The 17,219-nt window shown below is 49.9% G+C and overlaps 7 protein-coding genes across 7 annotated transcripts; 4 read left to right on the plus strand and 3 right to left on the minus strand.

Moving 5' to 3' along the window:
* Positions 1-37: 37 nt before the first annotated feature.
* Positions 38-1,950, plus strand: MIND_01195000 (Kinase-like protein; the record flags this gene model as incomplete). The annotated part of the gene is made up of 4 exons (XM_037368460.1): positions 38-766; positions 813-1,471; positions 1,524-1,720; positions 1,766-1,950. The coding sequence occupies exons 1-4, from the start codon at positions 68-70 to the stop codon at positions 1,948-1,950; spliced, it is 1,740 nt and encodes a 579-aa protein (XP_037215386.1). The 5' UTR covers positions 38-67.
* Positions 1,951-2,088: 138 nt separating this feature from the next.
* MIND_01195100 (uncharacterized protein) lies at positions 2,089-3,953 on the minus strand (the record flags this gene model as incomplete). The annotated part of the gene is made up of 5 exons (XM_037368461.1): positions 2,089-2,782; positions 2,835-3,228; positions 3,281-3,426; positions 3,468-3,565; positions 3,615-3,953. The coding sequence occupies 5 exons, from the start codon at positions 3,951-3,953 to the stop codon at positions 2,089-2,091; spliced, it is 1,671 nt and encodes a 556-aa protein (XP_037215387.1).
* A 1,334-nt stretch (positions 3,954-5,287) lies between these two features.
* MIND_01195200 (uncharacterized protein) lies at positions 5,288-7,536 on the plus strand (the record flags this gene model as incomplete). Its single annotated transcript, XM_037368462.1, has 6 exons — positions 5,288-5,404; positions 5,453-5,886; positions 5,934-6,159; positions 6,210-6,902; positions 6,946-7,483; positions 7,532-7,536. Exons 1-6 carry the CDS (start codon positions 5,321-5,323, stop codon positions 7,534-7,536), a joined length of 1,980 nt encoding a protein of 659 aa, XP_037215388.1. The 5' UTR covers positions 5,288-5,320.
* Positions 7,537-7,857: 321 nt separating this feature from the next.
* Positions 7,858-8,708, minus strand: MIND_01195300 (Abhydrolase-2 domain-containing protein; the record flags this gene model as incomplete). Its single annotated transcript, XM_037368463.1, has 3 exons — positions 7,858-8,371; positions 8,417-8,501; positions 8,552-8,708. The coding sequence occupies 3 exons, from the start codon at positions 8,706-8,708 to the stop codon at positions 7,858-7,860; spliced, it is 756 nt and encodes a 251-aa protein (XP_037215389.1).
* Positions 8,709-8,786: 78 nt separating this feature from the next.
* On the plus strand, positions 8,787-10,045 carry MIND_01195400 (S5A-REDUCTASE domain-containing protein; the record flags this gene model as incomplete). The annotated part of the gene is made up of 3 exons (XM_037368464.1): positions 8,787-8,829; positions 8,875-9,000; positions 9,048-10,045. The coding sequence occupies 3 exons, from the start codon at positions 8,787-8,789 to the stop codon at positions 10,043-10,045; spliced, it is 1,167 nt and encodes a 388-aa protein (XP_037215390.1).
* Positions 10,046-11,020: 975 nt separating this feature from the next.
* On the plus strand, positions 11,021-11,890 carry MIND_01195500 (uncharacterized protein; the record flags this gene model as incomplete). Its single annotated transcript, XM_037368465.1, has 5 exons — positions 11,021-11,077; positions 11,130-11,218; positions 11,271-11,392; positions 11,449-11,680; positions 11,731-11,890. 5 exons carry the CDS (start codon positions 11,021-11,023, stop codon positions 11,888-11,890), a joined length of 660 nt encoding a protein of 219 aa, XP_037215391.1.
* A 2,548-nt stretch (positions 11,891-14,438) lies between these two features.
* On the minus strand, positions 14,439-16,569 carry MIND_01195600 (uncharacterized protein; the record flags this gene model as incomplete). The annotated part of the gene is made up of 5 exons (XM_037368466.1): positions 16,480-16,569; positions 16,017-16,441; positions 15,743-15,968; positions 14,999-15,697; positions 14,439-14,951 (listed from the first exon to the last, which is right to left on the minus strand). The coding sequence occupies exons 1-5, from the start codon at positions 16,549-16,551 to the stop codon at positions 14,439-14,441; spliced, it is 1,935 nt and encodes a 644-aa protein (XP_037215392.1). The 5' UTR covers positions 16,552-16,569.
* Positions 16,570-17,219: the final 650 nt, after the last annotated feature.

Here is a 17,219-nt window from a genome sequence, read left to right on the forward strand (position 1 = left end):
AACTCGGGTAGCTGCGTCACGCGTTACCCCGTCACAGCTTGAACTCGATCATGAACCCTCTCTCTTTATGCTTACTGCGGATACTTCCTCTGATCTGTGGGCGAGGGGAGTGAAACCCTGGACAGCTTATTTTCGCGAAGAGCGAGCACCTCCCCCTCCAGATGAGGTGGTCAGCGAAAGCATCCCCCCACACGAACCCTACACGAACGCGGACGCGACCAAATTTCTTCGACGTTTCGACCCAGCCGCCCTACAACATGTAGTTGGAAACACTACACTGAACCTAGCTTTTGTCAACACTGTCTTGCGCACCACCGGACCCGTCATCAGTCAAGATAACGGTGGCCTTTGGCAATTCGTAACACCACCAGGTGCCTTTGGCCGTGGACGAACCGCGAAGCACGAATCCAGTTATTATGACTGGTTCAACTGGATCTTGTCTTATCCTGCTGCCCACGCTGTAAACGCCGTACGCGACCGACTTTACCAAGACGGCGGAGTGCCTGTGCCACTCAATTACAGCGAAGCGGAAAGAGTCAATGAAACGCATGTAGGGTCCGCTGATATTCTCCATCAATGGTATGAAACGGGCAGCAGTACGCCATGTACACCACACGAATTCAAGCGCGATAAAGCTATGCGTGTTGACGGCCATTCTGTTCTTGACTTCCTCTATGAACAAGCCGGCACTAGCTCTGGATATGCTTTCCGATCTTGTGCATCACTGTCCACTCTCGGAGGCAAAGGGAAAAATGTTTTGTGCGAGGTGTGTTGGCTTTTCGTGTCAAGCTTCCTGGCTTATGCATTCCCAGCTTATCAATGAGATGATTACCGCCGACACTGGCCATGGTATTATCTGTACCCAGGAGCAGTACGCAATGATTCGTGTTACCGACTCATTGCAGCTGGAAATAAGTCCTGTTTATGCTCTCCGCGACTCCCCTACTCAAGCAGACGACATGGCGCTGTTGGTCCTTTTCTACGCTCATGCCGCACTTCGCGCAGGAAAGACCTACCAGGACGCAGTGACTACGGCAATGCGAATCACGCTGCCCCTGTTTCCCACATCAGTGTTCCAGCCATATGAGGGTGTCTTCAGAGGTGGAGTGATCGGCCGTACAAAACTGGTCCCGAAATTCGCTGGTTCTTGGTTCCCTCTGTCGTTGGCTTGGTTTGACGGGACCGTCCGATTTGACAGTAACGGTATCACTGTCGCCTATGGACAACTCGTTTTCCTCCTTTTCCCCAGTCCTGGCTTAATCACAAAAACCTCACATGATACCTCTGCGACAGAGCGCCTTGTTCACGAGTATAATGTTTACTCTACCTTGCAGGACCTCCAGGGCGCGGCTATTCCAAAGGTTGTCGGGATCTTCGAGACGAAAGACTCCGAGTCAAGGCATACAGTACTTATGATGAGCTGGATGGGCCGAGCTTTGAAGACATTCAACGAGTTAAACCTCCATGAAAAGTGCAATTCAGCCTTGAGAATGTGTTGGAGGCTTGGAGCTGATCAAACCCAGGACCGTACTCTTCCACCGTCTCATTCGACTCCACAGGGCTGGTGTGCAGCACAACGACCTGGAACCCCGAAATGTGACCATGTCGTCTTCTGGACCAGTTATCATTGACTTCGACCGCGCATCGCTGAACCACAACTGCCCTGGAGCGTTATGCAAGGAGCTTCTCCAGGTTGCACAGGCTCTCGGCCTTGATCCTGGTGTGTCGAATCTGTTTTACATTTCTGTCGCTCAAAGTCCAACAGTGGTCGAGCTGACGGCCCTCGACGCGAAGGCGGTCGCGACAATAAGAACATACTTACCTTTCGTGCTTATCCGCAAAACCACAAGTGCAATCAAGACCATGTTCCATTTGTTCGTCGACGGGATTGGAAAAAAAAACTTGGAGCATGGAGAATACAATAGCATTTCGCCGATATCTGAGGATTGACCAGTTGACGTCCACTATGTATGTATTCATCTCTTAGTACGTTTACTATGATCATGTCGTTGTTCACATTTATCTATGAGGCGGAAATCCGCCTGGTCATACATCTTTTAACTAAAAGACACCACAACCCACTTCGATCTAGCCATACAACAGCTGATACAAATCGGGATACTTTGCTAGCGCTGTCGCTAAGGCATGCGGTGTGGGTCCCAGGTTTAATGGATTCGAGCACCAAGCGCGGTGCATTGCTTCGTCCGCTTGTAAATGCTCTGCTGAGCAATAACATGCGTACACCCTTCCAGCAACACCTCGCCGAGTCCGCATTTCGACACATGACTGGCAAATCACATTCCGGATACCTTCCCCTTGGTAGGCAAGCTTCGTGCAACTCGGAAAAGAGCACTGCGCAAGTACTGGGCACTCCAGGTTATGCGTGGCCCTGTCCATCTTCGAGCAAGTATCACTGCAATAGAATACCTTTTGGCACAAACAGTGCCACAGTGCTGAGTTGCGATTACGGCAGCTGGAGCGAGAACATTGTTGTTCATGCCAATTCGGACGTCCCATGTCAGCGAGCTCGCGACCAGACTGGTCGTAGAACTGGAAGGCTTGGTTCGTCCTAGTATCATCTCGCTGAGGATCAGCCAGCATGGCTTGGTTGATGGAGCGAAAGAGTGAAAGACAGTTCCAACAGGGCGATTCAAGAGCCTTGCGAAACTCCTTTCTGTTGGTCTCCGAGTCATCGTAAGAATTCATGGGGAAGACGACTCGGGTTTGGACAGCCATGCCATGTATCTCGATTTTGCCATCTTTACCGTCCATCGCAAGGAGACTGCATGCAGTGGATCAGACAAAAGAATGGCGCTATAAAGCATTGAACCTACTCGCTGAGCATGTGCACCTCGAGACACTGGCCGTTCTTCACATTAGCCCCTGTATACTCCCGCCGGCTCACGTCTGGATAACGAACACCAGGATAGAGGTTTCTTCCTTCCTCAAGTCCAAGCTTGGTAGCAGCTGCGCGCTCTTCGGCTGTCCCAGTCCTCTCCGGCTGGCATGAATAAACTGCACCAAGCTGGAACGTTGTGGCGCCTTCAACGAAGTTGCGGTAGGCGATACCGGTCATGCGGGGTGGAAGGGTACCTATAAAAATTGTTTGGGCGCTGGTGGCTACCCATTTGGTGAAGTAGGCCAGAATTTTTCGGTGGAAGGTTCGCGTCTTCTCCCGATTGTTTTCGCTAATAATGCCATTCAATTCGGCATTGGAGATGATATAACCTGAACAAGTCTGATCAACGCCCACCGACAAAGGCGACAACTGAAAACGCACCCAACGCAGAGTAAAAATCATAAATGTCAAAGAATCGACCAGTTCTGCCGATTACCTGCACTGAATGAAGGATGTTTTCACCAGGTTGTGGACTCGGGTTGGTCCGCTTGAAACGAGGTTGTTTAAGTTTACTGCGGAATGGCCGCCTCAGTACCAGTTGAATGAAAACATTTCGGAAGACTCTTACTGGCATCTTTGGATGAAAGCCGAAAGCTGTCCCTTGATGTGAGGGTGCGCCGGAAGGAATTGATGGTGATTCGTATAGTAGACAATGTATTCCATGATCTATTGAAATAGTTGAGCGCCAAGGGAGACGACTTCGAAGGGCCCAAACCTTGGCAGGAGATGGAGCAAAGTCTGTATGTATTGAAATGGGCGGGGGCCCGCCAGTCGCCGGGACAGTAGGCCGATTGGGACGACCCTGGTGTGGGCGGGTAGGCTGGTTATGATGGCCATGTTGAGCAGACGGAGCGCCATGAGCTTGAGCGCTGGGCAGGTAGCTGTGGTTTGCGGGCATGGCAGCCTGATGGGGATAGCCCTGGTACGGGACAGCGACCTGGTTGGAATGACCTTGTTGAGGAACAGGACTATGATGATGAGCACCACGAGGAGCCCCTCCGCGAACGCCGGGCGGATAGTTGGGATTTTGGTGATAGGGAGGAGGGCGACTCATTTTCGAGTTGGGCTGAAGAATGGTTTCTAGGGTTGCCTCTTATACTAGGGGCCTTTGGCGCTTGCGGCCATAGGCAGGGACCTTGCTTTTTCTGGTATAAACACCAGTGTATGATTCCTCAGTTTGGCACTTAGCATCAACTTGAAGTCTTTTATTCATTTTTAAAAAGTTGGATATATTGCCAGTATGTAGTCAGCAAAAGATTAAGGCATGTATAGATCCACCTCTAACCTATGCTTGTTCCACCTTTTGATAAGGCTCACTTGTCAACCATCTCTTATGATATTTACTCTACTATTTGAATCAAGTGTTCAAGTGTCACTGACTCACTGTAAATGTGTCCATGCATGTGGCCTAATTTTATTCAAGGTAGGCCAACAAGCGGTGTAGCATAAGCTGATTAGATTGAGAAATACCTGTGTTGAATATTAGAAATACTTGGTGGTCAATCCAGTGTAAATAAAACCTTGAATTTTTATCATAGATAAGATATTATATCTCCAAATCTGCAACATAACTTATTTACATACAGGATATTTTTTTTACATCAAGAGGGTCAGTACCCGTTGACATGGGAAAATGTGACACGGCATGGGTTGATGCGGAGATCGTGACAATCAGTGCAAGATTTGGTGTGTATGAGCACAAACTTAAATCAGTTGGTGAATGTGGTCCAATTTTATTGTATTTTAATTTTATTAAAGATGGTTTTAATGCAAGTATTTTGGTCAATATAATGCATGCAGCAGCATACCACAGAGATTATAATAGTAGATAAACAAAGTCTTTCTTTCCAGTCACTGTGCAACAGGCTACAGCGGGAAGATCTAACTCAGTATACAAGTAAAAGCAAAACTCATTGTTATCATCAGCAAAACTGAACTAAGTCGCAGTCAAAGAGCACCTAATCTCGTGCCCAAGAGAATCCTGATGGCCATCATCATGACATACTACTGCTTATGTATCTGTTTACACTTGTTTGTTTTTGGCAGATGATGGAATATTAACCGGTCAGGACCTTGCTAAAAAGCAAGGTAATAGAAGTGAAAGCCGCCATTTAACGCGTATCGATCTCCTCTTTACCAGAGTGACAAGAGAACCAAATTGCTCCATTTTCTGAAAACGTGTCAACGTTTTGTCAGAATCGCAGTAGAAGGCATATCATATGGGGAAGCCAGCACGTACACGGAAATTGCTGTTGCACTTAAGCGCCTGCGCGGACGCAATAGACCAAAATGGAGGCGAGATCTAATCCAAGCTTGAAGGACGAGATCGCATCTCACGAAAGGAATAAGCGTGACTTGTCATGCCCTGTGACTCGACGTGACTGCTTGTTGACTTCGAGCTCTTGTTGTTCTCGCTTTTGCATGTCGCTGGTGCAACTCAACAACGACGTGCTTCTGCTCATATGCCTCGAACTTCCGCTGGACTCTGTCCACAGCTTGCGTCAAGTAACAATCCTTCACCTATACCCTCACTCATAATGACATTCATCCTAGGTTTCTCGCGTTTTCGACGCAATAACTCGGGTCCGCTCTCTCTGGCTAACTTTCCTGCGCCGAATATTGAACAAAAATGGCCTTACCCCCAGCTACCTGGGTCATCACGAAGACCTCGACACCCCAGTTCTTGAGCGTTTGGTGCAAAGGCTAGGAAACTTCGCCGATAAATGGGGAAGCGATCCCACACCAATATCTCCTGCCACCTTAATCAAGTACAATACCTCCCTGTCGGTGACCTGGCTCAAGCTGGTGGCGGGTAACTGGCTGTTTGTTGCGTCGTCCGATGAGGAGAAGAGCAAAATTTCGTGCTACGACCTGTCGGTGGCCACGCTAAACGAGGCTGCACATGCATACCTTCCGGGACGCGTAAGAACTGGTCAGGTCGAGATTAAAACTGGCAGCATTGTGTTAGCTCTCGGGTTGGAGTCGGAGTATGCATGCGTGTTGTGCCGTCAATCTATTACTGATGCGATTTCAGGTGTGCCGCCGTCCATATTCTGACCCTTTGCAAGGTGTCGGGGCGGCGTGTTTTCTGTGAACTCGCGCGTTTTCAAGGCTCCACTCACGTATTGATGCTTTCTGGCTCTCTTGTCGGTTGTGCTATACGAAATGGGAGCAATGTCCCGCATTTATGCGATTGGACGTCTCACGTGACTTATGAGATTGCCGCTCCTCCAGATGGCCTCGATATACCTTCTCGTCGAGTACGTTCTAATCTATCTGATCAATGATGCACATAAAATCTTCCCTGCAGACTGTACCTCACAAAATGCTCCTCTGGCAAACAAAACTCGTCATCATTCGGTCTAGCGAGATCGAGTTGTACGATGTCACGGTCGGTACAGACACGACCACCGTCTCATTCGACACCACCATTAGCACTCCTTCTATCTGGGAGGCCGAGCGATGCTTTCCTCCCGGACGATCATCAGACGCCCTGCATATCCTTGCTCTCTCGTCGCGCGGTTTGGAGCTCATCATGCTTACAGCTTACTCTGGCCAAGTCGAATATCATCAAGATCCTCTTTTAGAGGCGGGTCCCCGCATTCTCGAGCCTGACGAATCTGCGTCGTGGGACGATTTTCCGATGTTTTTTGGCTTGCATATTGGCGGTAGTGGTCAAAGGGTTCTATGGATCTCTGCGGCCGAAGCTACGATCTTCTCTGAGAACCCACACTTACGCCTCTGTCAGGGAGCGCTTCCGCCCACATTCTCGGGTGACACAGCAATGCAACAACTTTCGACTACCTTCGCTGACATGGAAGACCCCGCCATATGGGGCGTTGCTTCAATCGACTTCGACGATGCTCTGGGCATAGTAGTCATCGGAAACTGTTTCGGCGAACTTACAGTCTATGATTTTGCATCTGAGCGTCCCATTCATCATCCGCCTTTATTTGTTGATATGACGGAGCGAGCGGAGCCTCTACCAACAGTACTCCCCCTTGTAAGCAGAACCATGGGTTAAACCTTATATTGACTAGTTGTAGGAACATTTGCCACTTAACAAGCTGCCAGCACCCCACTACCGGATGTCAGATATCGAGCTTGCCTCCTCTCGTGCCTCGCGTTGGGGTCAGGACAACATCAATGCGTTTGGGAATTGGAAAAAGCCAATGTGTACCATCCGCCATGGTTTCTCCTCCCAGCATTTTTGGGAGGGTGTTCCTTGCGACTTCGGATGGGTATTGGACCACGTTTATGGCTTTCCAGGCGAGGTCTTACTGCAATCCATCATCTACCAGTGGGATGCTGAGGGCGAAGAGATCATATTCCGCATCGGAGACCGGTATTTACTGGTGACCACGGAGAAGGAAGAGCATTATCTTTCCTGGTCCCTCGATCCCGGCAGATTTACTTATCAACCAAACCACCCGCAGTCCTGTGTCCCACAACTTCCGACTTGCGAGACAGCGCGTGCCGTGCAGACACTTTACGCCCGATTTCTTTCTGACGAACGCAACGGCAGAGGACGACCTGCGCGTGATAGATGGGTAGAGCTTGTTGCACGAGGTGGGAAGCCTCCTGGTACCGTTTTTCTACCCAGTGTCTGACTGAAAATGACCACTGTTTGAGACTAGAGACTAGTAGAGTAGTGATTCTTAAATCTACTGTCATGCGCGTGCATATGATTATTAGTAATACTAATAGGCACCTCGGTCAAAATATCAATCCAACCACTAATCTGATGAGCCAATCCTGCTTTTTGCCAGTTTGGACATACTTATGCAAGGTCACCCAAGCTCAACTATGTAAATTTTTAAAAACTCAGTGATTTCAGAATCTATAGAAGTCTTCCTCCTGCGGGAATCCTGCACCACTCGCTGCCAGGTTGAAGCGGCATCGTTCATAACCAGGATACTAACTTTGAACTAAGCAATACATAAGTTCTGAACTGTACATCAACCAGACGTGCCGCTCAAGACTTCGTAAACACCCTCAACCTGTCTGCGACATAGATTGTCGCTCCAGAACCGCATGATGGGTTCCCATTCTGTCCTGGACGCTGGCATGCCCCCCTCTGGCACCATTTTACTCTCCCGCACTCGCGAAAAACCCTTCTTGAACGCCGGCAGCTCTGATGCAGGTAGAGAAGGCGAGCGGTAGGCCACGAGAATGGGGGTTAGACTCAATGTTGAGAGGGTAGGATAAGACAACAGTGGGCCGGACACGGTGACTATTGAGCCAAGCGTCTCACGGTGCAGTTTGACACCGAATTCGGCCGCGACGCTTCCGCCTTGGGCGAAACCAAAGAGATGGACGCGATCGAGAGGCCAAGTGCAATCCTCGCGGAGATGGTTGATGATCTTGTCAAGCAGCTCGAGGGCAGAGGTGGGATTGGGTCGGGGAATAAGTTCCCCTAGTGGGTCGAATGAGGGGTACCATGCGTATGCTTCCTCATAGAGGAATGGGATCCTGTTGATTCGTTTAGCACATGTTCGAGGTAGAATAATTTCCTACCTCTCTGGAGCTTGAAGGACAAGGACAGCCGTTTGCGGGAGCTTCAATTGTTTGCCGAGCTTGAAAAACGGGATTTGCGTGTCGCCTTGGAGTTTTGTTGGTTGATTGTAAGGTTCACGATAGACGGCAACTTGCCCAAGCCATGGAGCAAGATCAACAAGTTCTCATCGGTGCCGTCATCGCTGGCCGCGTATGAAAAGGGGACCGATATTTTGGCCTTGCGAGGAGGCGGTTTTATTCGCGGCAGCTGCGCGTTTTGGTCGTCGACGTCATGAATGTGCAAATCAGGCATGTCACCACCGTGACAAACTCACTGATCTTACCCCATGTGCGTCAAAACCTGGAAATCGTACCACTTCGTCCCACCACCATGTACGGCCTCTCCACAGAGCAGCTCGTAGGGCTCTACAACAGTGCGTAGTCCGCAGGGAAAAAATTTTAGCTCAATTAATTGCTAGACGCGCGGAAATGGTTCACTCTGGGCAATTTTCTCGTTGGGCCAGTAACTTTTTTCATTGATGCGCCGTTTGGCCGCTTCACTCCCGCTGAGGGCAGTTTCTTCCACGGCATGTTTTTGGTGGATGGTTCGCGCTTTCTTCACCCTGTGTGTCATTTGTCTGACCGCGAAAAGGCATCAAGGCGTGGATTGTTATGGAGCTCGTCTCTCCGACCTTCTTCTTGTATACATTCTTCAATGCGCCGCTTTCTGGCGGCGTGGTACCCTCCGTAACGCTGGGCAGCCCCCTTAGCCTTCTTGTCGGTGCCTATTTTATCCACTACCTCAACCGTGCTATCCTCTCGCCGCTTCGCACCCCATCGCGCTCCAAAGCCCATCTAATCACGCCTGCTATTGCCGTGGTCTTCAACACATTCAATGGCTCCCTCCTTGGCGCGTTTTTCTCGTCGCCAGATGCCCCGCAATATTCGGCCTTTTCTCGCACGAGCTTTTGGGTTGGTCTCGCGTTGTGGGCTTGGGGCTTCGTTGGAAATGTTGTCCACGACGAGATACTGCTTAATCTCCGACGCAAGTCTAATAGCAAGGGAAAGGCCAAGGAGAGCAATGAGACTGTAAAGGGAACCGCGACTAATGGACAATTGAACGGCCATACGAATGGTCATGCTAATGGAAAAGTAAACGGATATACTAATGGGACGGCCAGTGGTGGGAGCGCAAACGGAACTGCCAATGGGAAGGCAAATGGAAATGCCAATGGGAATGCCAATGGGAAGAGGACAAATGGTCATGCCAACGGCAAGACGAATGGTGAGAGCAAGAGTGTCGGGGAGCACTACGCGATTCCCTATGGTCTTCTCTATCAATGGATCTCCTACCCCAACTACTTCTGCGAATGGATCGAGTGGCTGGGCTTTGCGATCGCTGCAGACCCCCGTCTGCTCAATGCTGCCGTTTCGGGGTCACGTGCCATTCTCCAGCCAGCGACGTGGAAAACAGCACTGACGGGCCCCGCTGCCGCTTTCTTCCCGCTCCTCTCTCCGCCGTGGATATTCTTCTTTGCGGAAATCATCCTCATGTACCCGCGCGCCTATCGGGGTCACCTGTGGTATCTCAACAAGTTTCGAGATAGCTACCCCAAAGAACGCAGAATCGTTATTCCCTTCTTGCACTAGGCCGTAAAAAACTTTGTGATAATGTGTAGGCTGTATCAAATGAACGACACGTCTCATTGTTCTATCGACAGATGGTCTTGGATGCTGTTGAGACCCTATTTTCTGAACGATGCACGAGGCTCTGAAACTCCCCGATCTTTCTGTTGTCTATGGCGGGCGCCACTTTGCCGACAAAGAACACGCCCTTGTAAAGCTTCCATCGCAATCAACTGAACTGCCAACACGCTTTGTTTTCGTCGCGAATACAGTTTGACGGCACTGTGGGTCCAGAGATTGATGGTCTATGTCTTCATTGGCAATGTTCGAACGGAGGCTTTTAATTCAGCCCTTGTTTTCGTTGACATGAGGACGGCGGCCTTAGCTGGGACAATGTTGTCGTGTGTGCGTATATGATCAAAATAACTGGGCCCGTTTAGGTGTGGGAAGCGATGAGGAGCGGAGTCAGACAACTTTTCTATCCTTCCCGGTTTCTTCGGCTGTAACCTAATGGACCAGCAGGGCAATCAAGACAGAAACTCCAGCTAGTCACCAAAGCTCGCAATTTGCCTACTTATCGACCCCTAAAGAAGAGACACTGACTCAATCTTCATCTATTCACACGAACATTGACTGCCACGGCCCAGCACTGCTTCGATGTCCAAGTACAATGTCTTCGCTGATCCATCAGAGAACCCGCCGCGCTTCTGCTCCTTGCCTTGCGCTAGTCGCGTTGTACTGAAAATACGGCACGGCGCATACCAATCGCGGAAGTACGACACTGGCAGACAATAACTCGCATTGTCCTGCCGGCGAGGAAGTTCAACAGCAGAAAGCCTTGTCTTCTTTCTGGACTTGCCATTCGCAGGTTCATTTCCCCTCCTCTGACTCGGAGGCCCGGGTGATGGTTACGATGTTAAAACATTAGTTGGCGGTTTGGTTATCGCCATTCGACCGACTCGTATCCTCTCGCTGAATTCTTAGCACCAGCTCCTGCCGATGACTACGCCGAACATCATATCCATCGACCAGAATCGTGGGCCCTCCGCTCCTGAGGTCAACAGATTTCTCGCCAATAGCAGTTATGAAATTCTAATTTGTGTTGCAGATTGTAGACTACATCCACCACCATCTGGATCACAACGCAAATTTCCCCACAGAACGACAACTCCTTCGTCGTTTCATGGACCAACGCATGTGCGTCGGTGCCTTTCAAGTTATTGTATCGTGAAAACTAATGTCTCGCCAGTGCTCAAGGCTTGCTAGCACATTCCTCGGATCCCACTTCAAATTCCGAAGAAGTGCCCTTCGTCGACACCGTCAATACTTTTGGATTGAAGATCACTATCGACGATTTTTTGGCTGGACTCGGTTTGTGCCCTTCGGTCTCTTCCTCGAATGACGAATACCGGACTAAATCCTCGTAGGATACATCATCTCGCTCGCAGAGCCGATTTTGCCTCCTTCAGGTGATTTCGATTGGCAGACTGAGCATCAGATACACACAAACCGGCTCGCTGCTTTTGCCAACTGGGCTCGGATTGTCCGCGAGACATATTTTAATGGTCGCCCAGCTGCCGCAGGAACCCGGAGCAAGGCGACTTTCGGAACCTGCGACGAAGTTGACTACCTGGTTGTCAGTCCTTGTTCAACAACCGAGTGAGTGCTTCTGTAAGCTCTGGCCCATTGTCTCTTACCTTGTTATGAAGATGTCATTGGATTATTAAACCACTCCAGGCCGACCTTGGTGCCAGCGAACAGTCGGAAACCAACCCAGATGTAGACACGGACTGCACGAATGATCGCCATTCGATACCTTGTTCGACTTGTGTCTTTGAGATGGGGAGAGAGTATTCAGGCCCGCACTAGTAATATCAGTCACGAACCATTGTACTATATTTAGTTGTCTCTGAGACGAGACGAGCTCTACCTTTGTACTAGGCTAGATTTGATCCTAATGCAGACATTTGCCTGCTTATTCTTCTTTCCTCCCCAAGATACTTGCATTTGCATCTTTAAAGGTACTTCATATATTCAATTTCCTGGATAACGCAGGCCTTGCAACGCTAACATTCCAATGAATGATACCATTGACTCGCAAAAATTTTATCAAACACCACATGGAGGTCGACCTCCCTGCTCCCGCAGCTCCCACCAGCGGTTGTAAAAAGTGCCACATTCTTCATGACACCGAAACCGTCGCCACATTGCTGGAACCATTCGAGCCGTATCGCAGGTAGGAAACTGTGCTGGCGGGGGGGCAGTGGTCCTCCACACCCTGCCGTAACAAGTTGTCAGGCGAAAAATCGCAATTCTTCCTCGTTTTAGTAGAGCAAATATCATCTGCCAACTGTTAAGACCAGGCATTCAGTCTTGCCGCGCTTGTAAAAGCGCATCGCCTGGCAAGACAAGTTGTTGTTTCGCACTATTACCAATGCATCTCCGTAGCTATACAGCTCTTGGAATCCTTCAGTAATCGAATATCGCACATCAGAGAGCAATACCGTCTAGCACTTGTTGCAAAGTAAATCGTCAGGAATCCTACCGCCGAGGCTATGATAAGCGCGAAGGGTAAGTATGTTTTTATTGTCGCGACCGCCTTCGCGTCGAGGCCCTCAGCTCGACTACTGTTCGACTTTCAGCGATAGAAATGCAAAGCAGATTTGACACACTAGGATCAAGGCTGAGAGCCTGCGCGACCTCTAGAAGCTCCTTGCATAACGCTCCGGGCAGTTGTGGTTCAGCGATGCGCGGTCGAAGTCAATGATAACTGGTCCGGAAGACGGCATGGTCACATTTCGGGGTTCTAGGTCGTTGTGCTGCACACCAACCACATGCAGTTGAATCAGGCGGTGGAAGAGTGCGGTCCTTCAGCCTCAACGCATTCTTAAGGCTGAATTGCACTTTTCATGGAGGTTCAACTCGTTGAATGTCTTCAAACCTGGACCCATCCAGCTTATCATGAGTACCGTATGCTTCGTGTCTTTCGTCTCGAAGATCCCGACAACCTGTGGAATAGCCGCGCCCTGGAGGTCCTGCAAGGTAGAGTAAACATTATACTCGTGAACAAGGCGCTCGCTCGCAGGGGTGTCATGCGAGGTTTTTGTGATTAAGCCATTGCTGGCAAATAGGAGGAAACGAGTTGTCCGTAGGCGCGATTTGACAGTCCCGTCAAACTAAGTCAACGACAGAGGGAACCAAGAACCAGCGAATTTCGGGACCAGTTTTGTACGGCTGATCACTCCGCCTCTGAAGACACCCTCATACGGTTGGAACACTGATGTGGGAAACAGGGGCAGCGTGATTCGCATTGCGGTGGTCACTGCGTCCTGGTAGGTCTTTCCTGCGCGAAGAGCAGCATGAGCGTAGAAAAGGACCAACAGCGCCATGTCGTCTGCTTGAGTAGGGGAGCCGCGGAGAGCATAAACGGGACTTATTTCCAGCTGCAATGAGTCGGTGACACGGATCATTGCATACTGCTCCTAGGTACAGATAATACCATGGCCAGTGTCGGCGGTAATCATCTCAGTGATAAGCTGGAAATGCATAAGCCAGGAAGCTTGACACGAAAAGCCAACGCACCTCGCACAAGACATTTTCCCCTTTGCCTCCGAGAGTAGCCAGTGATGCACAGGATCGGAAAGCATATCCAGAGCTAGTGCCGGCTTGTTCATAGAGGAAATCAAGGACAGAATGGCCGTCAACACGCATAGCTTTATCGCGCTTGAATTCGTGTGGTGTACATGGCGTACTGCTGCCTGTTTCATACCATTGATGGAGAATATCAGCGGACCCTACATGCGTTTCATTGACTCTTTCCGCTCCCTGTAATTGAGTGGCACAAGCACTCCGCCGTCTTGGTAAAGTCGGTCGCGTACGGCGTTTACAGCGTGGGTAGCAGGATAAGACAAGATCCAGTTGAACCAGTCATGATAACTGGATTCGTGCTTCGCGGTTCGTCCACGGCCAAAGGCACCAGGTGGTGTTACGAATTGCCAAATGCTACCGTTATCTTGACTGATGACGGGTCCGGTGGTGCGCAAGACAGTGTTGACAAAAGCTAGGTTCAGTGTAGTGTTTCCAACCACATGTTGGAGGGCGGCTGGGTCGAAACGTCGAAGAAATTTGGTTGCGTCCGCATTTGTGTATGGTTCGTGTGGTTGAATGCTTTCGCTGAACACCTCATCTGGAGCGCCCCTCGCGAAAATAAGCTGTCCAGGGTTTCACTTTCCTCGCCCACAGCTCAGAGGAAGTAAGCACAAGAGAGGTTGATGATCAAGCTTCGATCAAGTAAGATGATGTGACGGTAACGCGTGACGCAGCAGTTTTTCCTTCCATGGCTGCAAAAACACATAAAACTTGAATACACATCGGAAATAAAAAGTAATGGTGGACGTCAACATGAATCATCAAATATCTAAATTGGTTCATGGTCGGGTATACCTGGTATTTTACCGCCCCGTCCTCTAAGTTTTTTCCAGCGATTAAATGGGGGCCATGCGTCACCAGATAGTTCGATGAAAATGAACCAATGGAACATGGCCTTGATTGCGCTGGCAGTTTCGCAGGTAGGGGCTTGTGCCGACGCACCATGCCCAGGCAGAATGTCGAAGTCGGTCGTACCAAGAGGCCAGCTGTACCAGTGGGGCTCTTGGTGGCTAGAGTACCCCAAATATCGCTGCCCCACTCGTAGAATAACATCCGTCCCAAGCTCTTCTGACTCGGATTCTGTGTCGAAGCGATATGCCTGCAGAATCACCTCTCCAGGAAAGCCCAGCATATTCTGCACGAGCCAAGCAAAGTCGCCAGGCACTCCATGCCAATGCCAGACAGAGCCCAGAATTATGTCGGGATGCGCCACCTTCCACGACGAGTCGAGATCGAGATGGTCTTGACCCCATTTCGTTTTGCTTGCTGTTGGAACCGGGTTCTATACATTGGTTAAAACACTGCGCGATGTCAAAAGAATGAACATACGCTGGGGAGAGCGGACACAAATGATCCATATGGTTTTGCCATATCTGCGGTCAATCGGGGGTACGCGACGTAATTTTTTGGAGTAGAGAAGTCGAAGACAGTAACATCTCCAAAGCAGTCTCCAATGACCATCAGTCCCAGTACCTCGTCGAAGTCAAGGATGCCGAGGCCATACAAGGCGGGAGTATCCGGGTCTTCGAGATCCCCAAATATGGCAATACCGCTCGAGGGTTCATCGGGATGTGGCTCTATAGACCTTTGAAATATTTGGAGTGGGTGCCGGAAAAACCGAACTGCAGCATTTCCCGCTGAGATCCAAAGCATTCGCTGACAGGAGGCGCCAACGCATAAGCCATACATTAACGGATGCTCGATCTCTGGTTGCCCCGAAAAAAATTCTGATTCCGGTATGCGTGGCGGGACGGGAGGCTGGACGAGGGTTTCGCGAGTAAGACTGACCTCACCCTTGTGGCCAGAAGTGAGTGAGATCACATCGATTCCCTGAGCGGAAAGCGCGACGAGTTGGAGTGGATGCGACAAGTTTGATGACGAAGGGCAGGCAGCAACTTCAGAGATGGAAGAGGTTTCAATGATGCTTGAGAAGGAGATGGTCTGCTGAACCATGTCATACAGCTCGATGCAATGCGAGCGGACAATGATCAATTTAGTTCCCCAAGTTACCATGGAGTGTGGTACGCTCTATAAAGTCGGTCAACCGGTGAGGAGGAAACCAATAACACGTACCCTGCGAGAAGGAACATCAAGTCCACCGGGGGGTGGTTCGATGGCAAGAATCGTGTCGTCCCTCCAACGATATAAATGTGGCACATTGACCCCATCTCGTGCTCCACAGCCCACAAAAGCTCCAGAAAGCATCAACACATGCGAAGACCGTTCCAACCGAGCAAGCTCGCGTATGACATTGTTGTCATTGTGCTTGCTGAGAGTGACGATAAGGACGATCTGGGCTCTAACGACTTTTTAGCCACGCAATTAGAAGTTGGAGGAGTAGACGCACTCGAGGCCCAGCGCTACAATGATTTCTCCGTTTTGTATCTCGGCTTTCCCAGTTGTAACACGACTCGGAAGGTAGACATGCGCCGTGCCACTTGTTGAAGGATCAGAGAGGTCGTAACACGACAATTTGCTCTCGCAGTTGTTGGAGGCTGCAACAAACAGCCAGTTACCCGCAACCAGTCGGAGCCAGGTTACCGAAAGCGCGAGGTTGAACTTTGCGAGTGTCGCTGGATAGGTTCCCTCACCATTCGTTGGCTCGAAGGTCATTCGGTGAACAAGATATTCGAGGGTAGAGGTATCTAGTTGTTCGTAGTTCTCCACATAACATGGAACAGGCACTTTGTTCGCAATTAAACGACGCAGACGCGTCAACCAGAGCGACCGCGTATGGGTAACAAGGTTAAAACTTCGACAAACCTCGTATGTCTGTTAGAACGCGCGTCAAGTGTAATGGCGCAACACACCTGTCGCACGCAGCGAGTGTCGCGTATGGAGAGCTCTAGGAATACCAAGAAGAGCACATCGTGGTTCAGCATACTGATAGATGTCGTCACGTGCTTCTTTTTTTGTGTATCTGCATTTATATACTTCCCTTTTTTGTTTTTCTTTTCTTCCGATGGAATCACATTCATATTCTGTGGGCAAGGGCTGCTTGTGCGGTGGGTGTCAGCCCGTAAAGCGTAACCCGTCCACTCTGTTCCACTGCGTTAATGATAACTTCGGCCGCCGGTCACGATTTACATAACGTTGCTGACAGTCATAAGTAGTCTTCCTCAACTTGAATTGGCTATGCACCACTGTGCATTCAAGTTACTCTTGCTCTGTCTCTGACCCAGACGATCCAACTTGTCAATAACCTTCCGCAACTCGTTTGGATGAGAGTCATCTGAAACTCCGGCGTTCACCAGTCAGACTGTGCTGTCCAAGAGTGTCCAATCCAATCCGAGTCATTTTCCGTCGTGGCTGCCGTGGTCGCAACTTCCTGCTATTTCATCGCTGAGAGTCAAAGTCTGTGCACATGGCATGACATTCAAGTTCCCAGCATCACCAGCGCCAGCGATATGCACTTCCCAAAGCGCTTGTTCGTAGTTGTCTGCAAATCTCAGATCTTTGCTCCCATCTATCCGCCTTCAGAAGATCTGGAGATGGACTCTTTCCTCGACTGACTCTTGCCGATCGAGTCCCTGCCCTCGGAATAATCCAT

This window comes from Mycena indigotica (assembly GCF_014461135.1).
Source record: "Mycena indigotica strain 171206Taipei chromosome Unknown Mind.scaff0011, whole genome shotgun sequence".
Taxonomy (NCBI): Eukaryota; Fungi; Basidiomycota; class Agaricomycetes; order Agaricales; family Mycenaceae; genus Mycena; species Mycena indigotica.